Source organism: Cicer arietinum, chromosome 5 (assembly GCF_000331145.2).
Source record: "Cicer arietinum cultivar CDC Frontier isolate Library 1 chromosome 5, Cicar.CDCFrontier_v2.0, whole genome shotgun sequence".
NCBI lineage: Eukaryota > Viridiplantae > Streptophyta > Magnoliopsida > Fabales > Fabaceae > Cicer > Cicer arietinum.
The window spans coordinates 67,287,377-67,299,456 of record NC_021164.2 but is presented as its reverse complement, the minus strand read 5'-3'; the positions used below and the strand labels follow the sequence as shown (position 1 = coordinate 67,299,456).

The following is a 12,080-nucleotide window of genomic DNA, read 5'->3' as shown; positions in this document are numbered from 1 at the left end:
ATATATAAAATAATATATATGTGAATATTATTAAATTATTATGTGTATAAATGCATTTAATATTAATTTTTTATATTACAAAACAAATTAATAATATTAATAAGAGATATATTTTAAAAATAATAATAATAAATATACCTATAAATTTACAAAGAGTATTATCTTTAAGAACAAATAAAAATAACAAAAGAGTTTATAATTAATTATGGAGGGAGTCTTTTTAGTTTATAATTAACGACAATTATTATTAGAGGTGGAAATCCACTAGGTCGAACAAGGTTTTACAAGACCTTAGTTTGGTATGTGACCTAAGTCTGACATGTAATTTGCTGTAGACTTATTTTTTAGGTCTAAGTTTAACATTAATTAAAGTATAATATAATTTGTTAATCTACTTAAAAATCTATTTTATTTTAATATATTTGAATAAGTAATTAGACATATATTTAAATAGACTAACAAAATAATTTGTCAATGAAATTAAGTTCTATTTTAATTTTTAACATAAATTTTTAAAAACTCAAACTTTATATGACATTCTACTTTAATTCTACGTAAAAAAAAAATTTAATATATTTAAATTACTAAAAAATTAATATTTAATAAAAAAATTAAAATTTAATATAATTATTATAATAAATAATAATAAAAAATATTATTTATATTCATTTAAATATGTTAATTTGATAAACTCTTTATTTGAATTGTATCTTGACATTTTTAATTAAATAATTAAAAAAATATATTGATCTTGTTGTTTAAAAAAACAGATGTAACCTAAGCATGATGTAGGATAAACCTAGGCCTTTATTGGTCGATGATCTATTCCCCATTCCTAAAATTGATGGTATCCGACGAGTTGTTTAATTGGTAGAATGGGTAGAGACATAAACAGAAGAAAAAGAAAATGTAAATCTATATATTTATTTATATGATCAAAGTAGATCATGATCGTTAGATATATAATAATTCAAAGGAAACATAAAAATGAAACCGTCCGATTAATTCGACATGAGGAACACTGCGTTAGCGATTCCAAAATGTGAATTTGCGTACACATTATCATTTATCAAATTAATATATCTCAAATGTTCTAATCCTTGTGATGCTAGTAAATTAATTTTTTTGTTTCTTGCTGAATGCTGACATATATGAGGACACTTGTAAGCAGCATGCGGAATTTTTTTAATTACTCTTTATATTTAACTATTCAATGTTTTCATACATCTATTCAATCAACAACAATCAACAGCAGCAGTTTTGGATGCATACCCTTAAGTTAAGGTTCCTGAAATTTATTGCTATTTGTTAACGTCTTTATATATTTGGTAAAGAAAAAAGAGTATGTCTTTTAAAAATATATTAGACACATTCAGCTTTCTATTTCGACAAGTTTTTACGTATGTCTCACGGTTTTGGATATCTCAATCCAAATTTTTATTGATATTTCAATTATTTTTACTTTTATTTTACTTTTTTCAATATTTTTAGTATGATCAAAAGTTTATATAATATAAATTATATATATATAATTTCACAAAAATATTAAATTATTTAGTATATTATTAAAATAAATTAAAAATAATGTATTGTTTATTTTTATTAAACAATCTATCAAATGGTTTCATATTTATATAAATTTTTACACAGATAATCTAATGATATCAATTTATAATCTAACAAAATAAATTGAAAACAAATAAAAACAAGAAATGAAAATGATTGAGACATATTTGAATCATGAGTATCCAGATTTTTTTTTACAAAAAATAACAGAGTATTCAGACTCTATGTCACACACTCCATGATGACACCTATTGATCGATACTTCACTAAAACAATTCCTAAAATAGCTTTCATCTGCTTTTTTTTTTCCGACGATTTTTCATCTCAAATTAACAAACCATTTAAAATTAAAAGGCTGAAGCAAATAACAGGCCCAATTCAAATCAGGCCCATTCGACCAATCAATTTAAGAAAAGTTTTTCACTTCTCACCCTATTTATACCTCCCACCCTTTAATATACATAAAATAATTATTTTATTCTTTTTAATATATATAAAAAGTTAAAATATTTTAGAAATTTCAAAACTTCAGCATTTTTAAAATTTTCAAAACAAAAATACATTTTTCTTTTTGAACTTTTTATTAATTTAAAACATTCGAAACACAATTTTCAGTTTTTCATTTTTTTAAAGTTTCAAACAATATAAAACTTTCGAAAATTCACTTTTTAAAAATTTTCGAAATTATTTTTAAAAAAATATTCGAAACTTTCAAATAAGATAAAGTCTCGAGACTTTTAATTATTTTAAAAGTTCGAACCTTTTTTTTTAATTTTATTTAATAAAAATTATTGATATGTTAATTAATATGTTGATTTTATAGTGAATGGGACCTAAGGTGAAAACGAACAAAATTATTTGTACTATCGTATGCAACTTAGACGAAAGAGTTCCACTCATCTCATCTTATCGACAAATGAGTGAGGCTAACTGCCCACCTCGTCAACATCGTCGTAGATGTGATTTCAGGTCTTATGAACTTGACGAGGATGTTTAGAAATATGAACATATGGACTATGAGAAAGCTGGAGAGCAGACCATGGAAGAGCAGATTCAACAACGTGATTCTGTAGAGGACCCTTGGTGACACTCGTGTTGACATAGTATGAAACTTATAATATTAATATATGTGTATACATTAAAAACTAAAAACTTATAATATCAATTATTATTAAAATTTTCTGATAAGTCAAGAATTTATTGTAGAATCTTCGGTCGGCGTAGTAGAAATTTCACCCTCAACTCCACTTACACCTGATTTAATTTAAAAAATTATACTAAATTTAATCAATATTTATATTATAAATAGAATATTTTAAAAAATTATTTTAAAATAAAATTTATATTTAAAAAATTTGATTAAATATTTCAAATTTTCTAATATTACATTTTGAAACTTTAAAAAATTCAATATTTCAAAAATATGCATTTTAAAACTTTTGTTAAAGGTGAAAGTTTCAAAAAAATGTTTAACAAATACAATAAATTGTATTTTAAAAATAAAACTCACTTTTGTATTTTAAATTTTTTATAGACAATTAAAGTTTTAAAATTTTTATAATAATCTTTTATTAAATTTTAAATATGTGAGTCAAAGAATTGTTATAAGTTTATTAAAACTTTATATACGGTTGATTAAAAAAAATGAATATATTAGAGGTGAGAAGAAGAAAATTCAATTAAAAAAAAATCTACAAAGCTAATTATTTATTGAAAAAGAAAAAGAAGGCAAGTTACTTCTTAGTTCTTACCTTTGTTCTCTCATCATCAATCATTTGCTTTATTTTCTTATGATCCTTCGGTCAACAAAAGGCAAAGACAATGAAATTGTGAGTTATTTAGCAACCGAAAATGTATGAGAGACGATTCTGCAATTTCTTTGACGGGAATGGAAGAAATGCTACTACATATTTCGATTCCGGTCTTAGATTTTTGAGGTGCGGTTCTTTCTTTCTACTTATGTTTTCATGATTTGTATTCTCTAGCTTTGTGCTAATTTCCAAAGGTGCATGCAGATGAAAAAATGTAATGGATCCTTATAAAGAGGGATCATCTGCATCTTACTATAGTGCTATGGTTAGTTGGTTCTCTTCCCTATGCATTCATTTTAATCTATGTTTGGCTATTTGGGATAATAATTATCCTAGTCATAGATATAACGTCACGTGCATATAGGTACAAATGTGAAATGATAATTTAAGTGAGATTGTGAATTCAATACAATAATGACATCTAGCATCTATTACTATGCTGTTCATCTCTGTGCATTTACTTTTTAGTGCATAATTGATGTTAATCAAGGCTGACTTTTTGGTTATGTCTGGGAAATCAAACAAGTCCTGATTTGCATGCTATTGATTAAGTTTAACTGGTGGCAAAATAAATTTGAACACATTGGTTAATTCAATTTTCATGTGAACAATGGTGTTTCAAAATCTTAACGGGTTTTACACTTCCACTTCCCTATGTTGAGTTCTAGTAGTGTAAATCTGATTTTTAATGGAAACAGTACTTTAAAAATTTTTGCATTGTTTCCTAGGGTTCATATTCAAATTTGCTACCCATAATTATTAATCCTAATAACAGTGACTTTTTAGTAAAGTAAATGTATTTTAAAGTAGTCATAAATTCCTATGAAGATTTAGTTAACTCTGATGTCTTGTGCTTTTGATAACCAATATGTAAGAAACTTTAATATTAAACAAAACTATACTTATATGTCAGATCATTGAATTTACGCATACCATTATATAAAGAAATATGCCATATAAGAATGAAAAAAATAATTCATTGAACTGATATGCTTCTAAAGACGGAAATTAATGTTGTTTCCAGAGTAAAATCATTTAAATAGACACAATTGTAAAGCCTATATATACATGGATACACATATATGAATATCATGTCCAATACAGAGGGGAAAACTGAAATACAACATATACTACACCACCATTATAATGAAGATAGATTAAAGTAAAATCTTGAGTATTAATATAAGCTAATCATCTTCCACCAATCAATGACATCGACATCTGATTTATGCTATATGAGTCAGAAGAATTAATAAGACTTCTGCCAACGCCATTTTCAACATTGATAACAGATGGCGCAGCTTTGAGCAAGTTTTCAGTCTCTTCTGAAGACAAACGGTCACTTCCCCAACGGTGCTCTTCAATAACTAATATTCCCTCTAGTTCCATTGCCACTTCTTTCATGGTGGGTCTTTCCTCACCCTTTACCCGTAAACACCTTTCTGCAATATGGGCAACTTCCTTTAGTTGCTCAATATTTGCCTCATCTATACTTTTGTCCAGAATATGAAGTAACTGACCCTCTTTTATTGAAGAAAAGAAGTACACTGCAAGGTTTCTATCTTTCTCTGGCCTGCTAAAAGACAGTGCCTTCTTTCCTGTCAGTAGCTCTGCTAGGACAACCCCAAAGCTATAGACATCACTCTTATCTGTTAATTGGCTTGTGTGGAAGTATTCTGGGTCAAGATACCCCAATGTCCCCTGCACTAGAGTGGTTATCTGACTTCGATCAAGAGGAACAATCCTAGAAGCTCCAAAGTCAGAAACTTTTGCAGTGAGATTGCGATCCAGTAGTATATTTGTAGATTTGACATCTCTATGTATGATTGGTGTAGAAGCAGCAGAATGCAAGTATGCCAGGACTCCAGCAGTTTCTTTTGCTATTCTCAATCTTGTTTTCCATGTAAGTTTTGAAGATTGGTTTGGATATGAAGATGCTCATAAACAGTACCATTGGGAATGAATTCATAAACAAGCAAGGGAACTTCTGTCTCTAAACAACATCCCAAGAGCTTTACCACATTCCTATGGTTGATTTGGGAAAGAACGACCACTTCATTGATGAACGGCTCAATCTGGTTTGGGTCACTGATTTTGGACTTCTTTATTGCTACAGTTCTGTTATCTTGTAAAACTCCTTTGTAAACTGTTCCCTGGCCACCTTGGCCAAGGATCTTGCTTTCATCGAAGTTGTTGGTTGCTTCGCTTAGCTCCTCAACACTGAAGAGTTTAGCAGTTTCAGTTGACTCTCCATGCCTCACTATCTGTTGTTGTAACAGTAAACCACCGTTTTGTTGAAAATATTGCTCTTTAAGTTTAATGAGCTTTCTTTTCTTCGATGTCCAATATGCATAAAAGCTTCCCACCAGTAGTGCTACGAGGCTTACGCTCACACCTGGACATAAACAAATGAAAGCATAATCATTTTCTTTCTGCGTTCCCTATCTTGTTGATGTTTCAATTTCAAGTCAACTTCATGTTGTCAAATACATTAGTCAAAATCTCAAAATGCCACTGTTCTTGTCTTGAATGACTGATATGAGTTTCAGTTCAGAACAACAACTTATAACATGGATTGATTTTGTTGATTGGCAATAAAATAATTGTACCTTTCCAGTTTCAACAGTTTTCATTGTGATAATAAAATTTGTTAACACTGTAATCATGTAATGTTATAAATGAATCAAGAATTGAATGTGTTGTACTCACTCAATGCAATGATCAATATGATCTGTTTCCTTGATTTGGTACTGGATTTCCGACTGCATCTTGTTCCATTCCATGTCCCGTCTCCGTCATTTCCTGCCGGACATAAACAATGGTAGCTTCCAGGAAGATTGAGGCATGTTGCCCCCTCAACACAGTCATTGGACTCCATGCACTCATTAATATCTAAAGGATAATTTGTCAGTTACGATTTCTGTTTTTTCAAAATGGACAAGGGAGTTTTCAAAGAACAATAGTTACCTTTTATTATCTGAAATTATAAATAATTCAGTTAGCCAGAAACATTGAAATTTGTACAAAAAAAGTCTAGAAAAATAAAATGATAAAAAAAACTTATGGAAGTTTCCTTAATTAAGTGTCAAGCAACAAAGTATAAAAAACCAAATTCAATGAAGTCACATTTTTTTCTTCTGTTCCCCAACAAAAAGCATAATATGTTACGTCAGAACAATCATACAAATGTCTCAAAAAACTAATAAACAAGAGATAAGAAATATATAATACCTTGGCAACCATGAATGAGGTAAGGATTTCCCCAATATCCATCAAAGCATTTGCAAAGGTAACCAGGTCTCTCGGTTGCATTGTAACATGTACTATTGCCAGCTTTACACGCATAACTTGAATAATCCTTCTGAGCTTTCTGACACGTTTGATTCCCTACCGCCCAATCCAACAAGACAGGAAACTCTTTCTTCTCCAACTTGAGGATGTCTGTGGTTGTGAAGCTGTAGGCTCCATCTTCAACCAAAAAAGCATAGCCACATGGATTGAAGTCATGTACTACTGAGTGATTATTGAATACACCTCCAGAAACATAGACTACTGTTGATAACAGGTGACCTTGAGGTATTGGAATCTCGCAACAACCAGAGCCAGTGCAAGACCCATTTGCCACAATATCATCACGCATGTTGCACAAAGCCACACATCCTGTTGTGTAGTTCTTTCCCTTTGAGTCAATAACTACGAGTGCTCCAACCGTGTCACAACCAACTGCCATCAACTTGTTTCGAGTTGATGAGATGTGAAAATGTTTCATATTGATAACCTTAGGTGTTTGGTTCAGGAGTTTTCCCTTTTCAGCATAGCAATCGCTAGCTACTGGCCATTCAACGTGCAGTTCACCATTGAGTGAGATGTTTAAGACACTTTGATTACTCTTTGGCAAGTAAGGTATGTATATTGAGGTTGAAGTTGAAGATGTTTGGTTGCAATCGATGAGAAAGGTGTTGTCAAGGGAACAATCCTTGGTGGTTCCAAATGGAAAGGGAATGGTGACAGAACCACACTTTGTTGGGCAGTTTGGTAGTGACATTGGTTGAGTTGCTGTTTTTGTATAAAGGACCACAAGAACCATCATCATCATCAGCTGTTTTGAGTTCAAAGCCATGGCTTTACTATTTTTCAAGTTCATCGTTATACAAATTCTTTGACTTTGTTTAGTATATGTTTCTTTTCAATGTGATGCTTTATAAAAAGAGGAAAGTCAAAATAACTGCTTTCTTGTATGGGATGTGGCATGATCAAATTAACACGGTTGTCTTATTTATCATAATTATAATGTATTTATATTTTAATAACAGTGATTCCAATATCTCTAACCAGTTGAAGTTCTATAGGTAGAATAGGTCAGATAACACACACTTAGCAAAAGGAAATTAAACATGGTCAACGGTTATATAGTCATGTATATATATTATATGTCCAGTCAAATATATAATGTATAAAAAGAAACCGTTGATTTGTTAGTGGTACGATTCCAAATGTGAACTTGCATTCATATTATATCCTAATATCTAACCATTGTGATCATGATATATAGCGACGTCTCTGTTGTTGGTAAAGTCTTTGTTTTTTCTTACATATATATGTTCATATGTTGTGCATATACAACCAGCGCTTCATGATATTTTCTAATTTTTCTTCTTCTATTTATTTAAACATATTGTGTGATTTCTAGAAATTCAGTTCTGGTCTTTGATTGTTCGGGGTCAGGACTAAAACATAATTCAAAGGCAGATATGATATAAAATATACAAGAAGAACTAAAAGCAAGCAAAATAAATGCTCTTAGAATCATACACAACATTAGATATGAAATGAGTCTTGCGTCGAGTTTTTTGTTGTTGTTGTCAACAGTCGAATTGAGTTTAGCTTGAGTTATAATGTCATTTTAAAAAAGAAAAAAACAACATAATTTGTATATGTATAATTATCTTATAATTAATATTTTATTTGTATTTTAAAAAAATATCGTAAATTGAATTGAAATTTACTTAATATATATCCTTTTTGCTTTTTGAAAGAAAAAAAAATTACCTTTTTGTCTAAAATAAATGCTCATAGAGTAGAGATGGCACATGTCGTTTAGCTATGAAAATGGCTGAGATAGAAAGTTTTGTATAGAGCATTAAAATAAATGTAAAATTTATCCAAAATATGATTAGGAAAGTTGGATTGAGAGAACTGGTGAAACTCTCATTTTATATTATTTGATTCATTGAGAGATACAAGGAGTGCACTATATGTGGTGCAGCAGAGAAAACAATTTGCCGATTTGATTAATAAAAGAAAACTAATTGATTCAGTTAGAATGACTAATTATCAAAAGCTAAATCTAACTAGCAAAACTAACCAACTATTATACATGTACTCTAATACAAACCAAATAAATTTGGGAGATAATTAAAATTTCATGATAAATACGACACATCAGTGTAATATAGAGATATAGGAATAAATTATATATAAAAGTGTAATAGTAATGTACGAGATTATTTGTTACTCTATATATGTACGATATAGTATTTTTCTCCTATTGTGTTATTTTAGTATAATAATGGGCTATTATTAGAATTTTGAATTGAAAAGTATTCAATGTAAAATTCTTTTTGTATTCGTATATATAGTATAAAATTATAAATAGATAGATAAATGTGTATATTATTATATTGTTACAATGGTTATAATATAACTTTGTTTTATAATTTTATATGGGTTCATAAACTGTATTAATCTATTAGTTTACTTGATTGTGGAGTTAATTAAAGTGTTGAATAAAATAAGATAGGATAATTCAAAGTACTGTGAATACTTTGATATCTTAAAATTTTGTTGGATATTATATTCAAAATACAATCTTTTAATGTCGTGTTAATTTTTATATTTAACTATTTTAAATTGAATTTTAAATTTGAATTTACTCAATAAAACTCTGAAAGTACTTAAAAATTTAATGGTATTCATCATATACTCACGTTTATATTAGCTAAAATTATAGTTTTTTGTTTCGCTAACCTTCTCCAAACAACCAGAACAAATAATTTAAAATCTTCTTCTATTCTCCCTTAAAGAGATATTTTCCATCTCAAATAATGCCCTGTTACCTTGCTTTACAATTGAATTATTATGATTAACTACAAAATGCAAAGTGGTCCATGGAAGTAAGATGTTCCAAGCCGAGCGAGTCTCCCACACCCTTTTCAAATCCCGACCATATAATGTGCCCTATAACAATCCCAAAAAGTATATATGGATGTAAGATGTTTTTGTATATTTTGTCAGTACAAAAGTCCTTTTAGTTAGAATTATCTAATTTCGTTTTAGTTAGAATTATCTGAATGATGTTTTGATAATAACAAAAATAAATAAATAAATATTAATTATCTTTTAACTGTATTTGTTAAGTTTGCATATTAAATTACTAGACAAAGATTTATATTAACTATTTTAAGATAGTATAAAATATAAGTAAGTTAAAGATAATAATCTAAGTATTTATAACACAAATAGGATTATCACCTACTAAATAAGTAATTATGTATATTAATAAAATAAATCATAATATAACAAAACTAATCTTACTCGGTTTGACATCTCGACCTTTTTTATTAAATATTTAATTGCAGTTTTTTGTCTTATATTTTCAATGACGAAATTAATTATCTAATTTGATAATTTTAGTCACTTATTTAATTTTTTAATTAAAAAAATAATTTAACATATTTTAAATAATTTAGCATATAAAAAAGAGGATGTTGAATGATTAATACATTCGAAATTGCAATAGAACCCTCAAAAAATATTAATTTCAAATTATGACATTATTTCTTTTTATAATTTAATTTATAATATATAAATAATTAATATATCTAAATAGATCTACATCATAAGTCAAGTCATGTTAATTATGTCATTTTTTGGTTAAAATTTGTTTTCGGAAAATATCAAAATTATCATATTTAAAAATAGAAGTTAATTTTATAAATTGATAAAATATATGACAACTAAAATTGTAATTAAATTTTTAATAAAAAATGAAAAAGAAATTAATTTGTATATATTTTAAAATTAATTAATTAATCAACATAAAAAAAATGATAAATATCTAAATTGTTATATGTAAGTAAGATAAAATATCTGTATTATAATTTTGACAAAAGGATAATGACATGGGGTTCAAAGTCATACTCATTCATGATTCAATGATCAATCAAACGTGATGATTAGGATATGAATAAAGACAATTAAGCTCATTCGTGATATATATTAAACCTATTAAACCGGAGTTCTCTTACATGTAACTCATTCGATATTCTTAACTAGATTATTAAGCTATTTCTTTGAAGATTTGACATTAAAACTAAATAGAAGGTGTCGAAAAATACAAGAAATAGAGTTTAAATAATGTTTCGTCATTTCTTAAAAATAGTTTTATTGTTAGACCAAAATCATTTTTTGTATCAAACAATTAAACTTACGATTATAAAAGCATGTATAATAAAATGAAGTGGAATAATAAAGAACTTAGATTAGAGTAAAAAAACAAAATTATACTAGTTCATAAAAAATTGTTGTTACATCTAGTCATCATCTTACATAGACATTTTGCCTTAATACAGTCATTGAATTAATCCACTATTTCAACAGTAGTATATAAGTTTTGTTTACTTTGCTTCTTCAGGCTTTGAGTGTTCTTCTTTTAGTTTCTCCAGACTATAACTATTAGAATCACAAATTCACTCAACACTTTATAGTCAATCTAACAGTGTTCAAATCTTCTCAACCTTCTAATTTAGTACAATCAAATTGTTGAGGTTCATGAGTACTTTTATACTTCTTCAGACACCTCTTATGGGTGAAGGAGTTGCTGTCACTATCGGGTTGATTTACATGAGTTCCAGTTTGTGTTTGAATTGATACAAAGCCTGTATCTATTTTTCTAACTTTCATTGATAGAATATTAAATTTGAAATCCTATATCAATTCAAGTATATCAAATAATTTGATTGTTTTACATCAATTCAAATAGCTCTTTAATAAGAAGATTTTTCATTCATTCTTTTTTTTTGATGTGTTATAGGCTTTTACATTATTTTTTCCTTAACACTTTGTCTTTTTCATTTTCTCTACTACTTGATTGATTGATTGGTTTCTACTTAAATACTAAGAAGAAATGTCCGTTGAGAATGTTACTGTTGGAGATCTTAAATCAATATTTAAGGTAAATCAATCTTTAAGCCATATTTATATATCTTCATATAATTGATTATGCATATCTTCAATTAAGAAAAGATATCTCAGATGATGTCGCGATTAGTGGATGTCATGCATTTCTTCAGTTATGGGATAAGTCCATTATGATGAGCAAGGGATATTGGAGCATAGATTTTTTATTTGAGCGTTGACTTTATCACAGTGTTGACTTGATACGTTGACCATAAAATCTTTCCCAAAATCAACATACATAGGATTATTAAAGTGAGCTTGTATTAACAGATTCATCATAGATGTGTTGAGAGTGTGTTTATCAAAGTCAGACACAACTTCTTCAGAGTCACTATAGATTCTCTTTTCTTTGTTCATAAGATGATCTAGCTTGTACCGTACCATTGTCTTTATTAGATACTTCTCTTGAAGTTTTCTTCTTTTTAGTCAACGACAGATAATCATTGTAGTACTATTTTCTTTTGT

General features: G+C 28.0%; 1 protein-coding gene and 1 long non-coding RNA gene across 3 annotated transcripts; one reads left to right on the top strand and one right to left on the bottom strand.

Moving 5' to 3' along the window:
- Positions 1–3,224: 3,224 nt before the first annotated feature.
- On the top strand, positions 3,225–7,709 carry LOC105852217 (uncharacterized). Of its 2 annotated transcripts, XR_001144020.3 has the most exons (3): positions 3,260–3,503; positions 3,582–3,642; positions 4,670–7,709. It is a non-coding gene; the product is annotated as an uncharacterized lncRNA (long non-coding RNA). The 2 variants fall into 2 exon arrangements; XR_003472773.2 differs by having other exon boundaries at positions 3,225–3,503; positions 3,582–7,709.
- Positions 4,569–7,521, bottom strand: LOC101506328 (wall-associated receptor kinase 2-like). The gene is given in 4 exon segments (XM_004502492.4): positions 4,569–5,305; positions 5,308–5,772; positions 6,087–6,269; positions 6,609–7,521. Coding segments are annotated over 4 exon segments (2,298 nt in total).
- Positions 7,710–12,080: the final 4,371 nt, after the last annotated feature.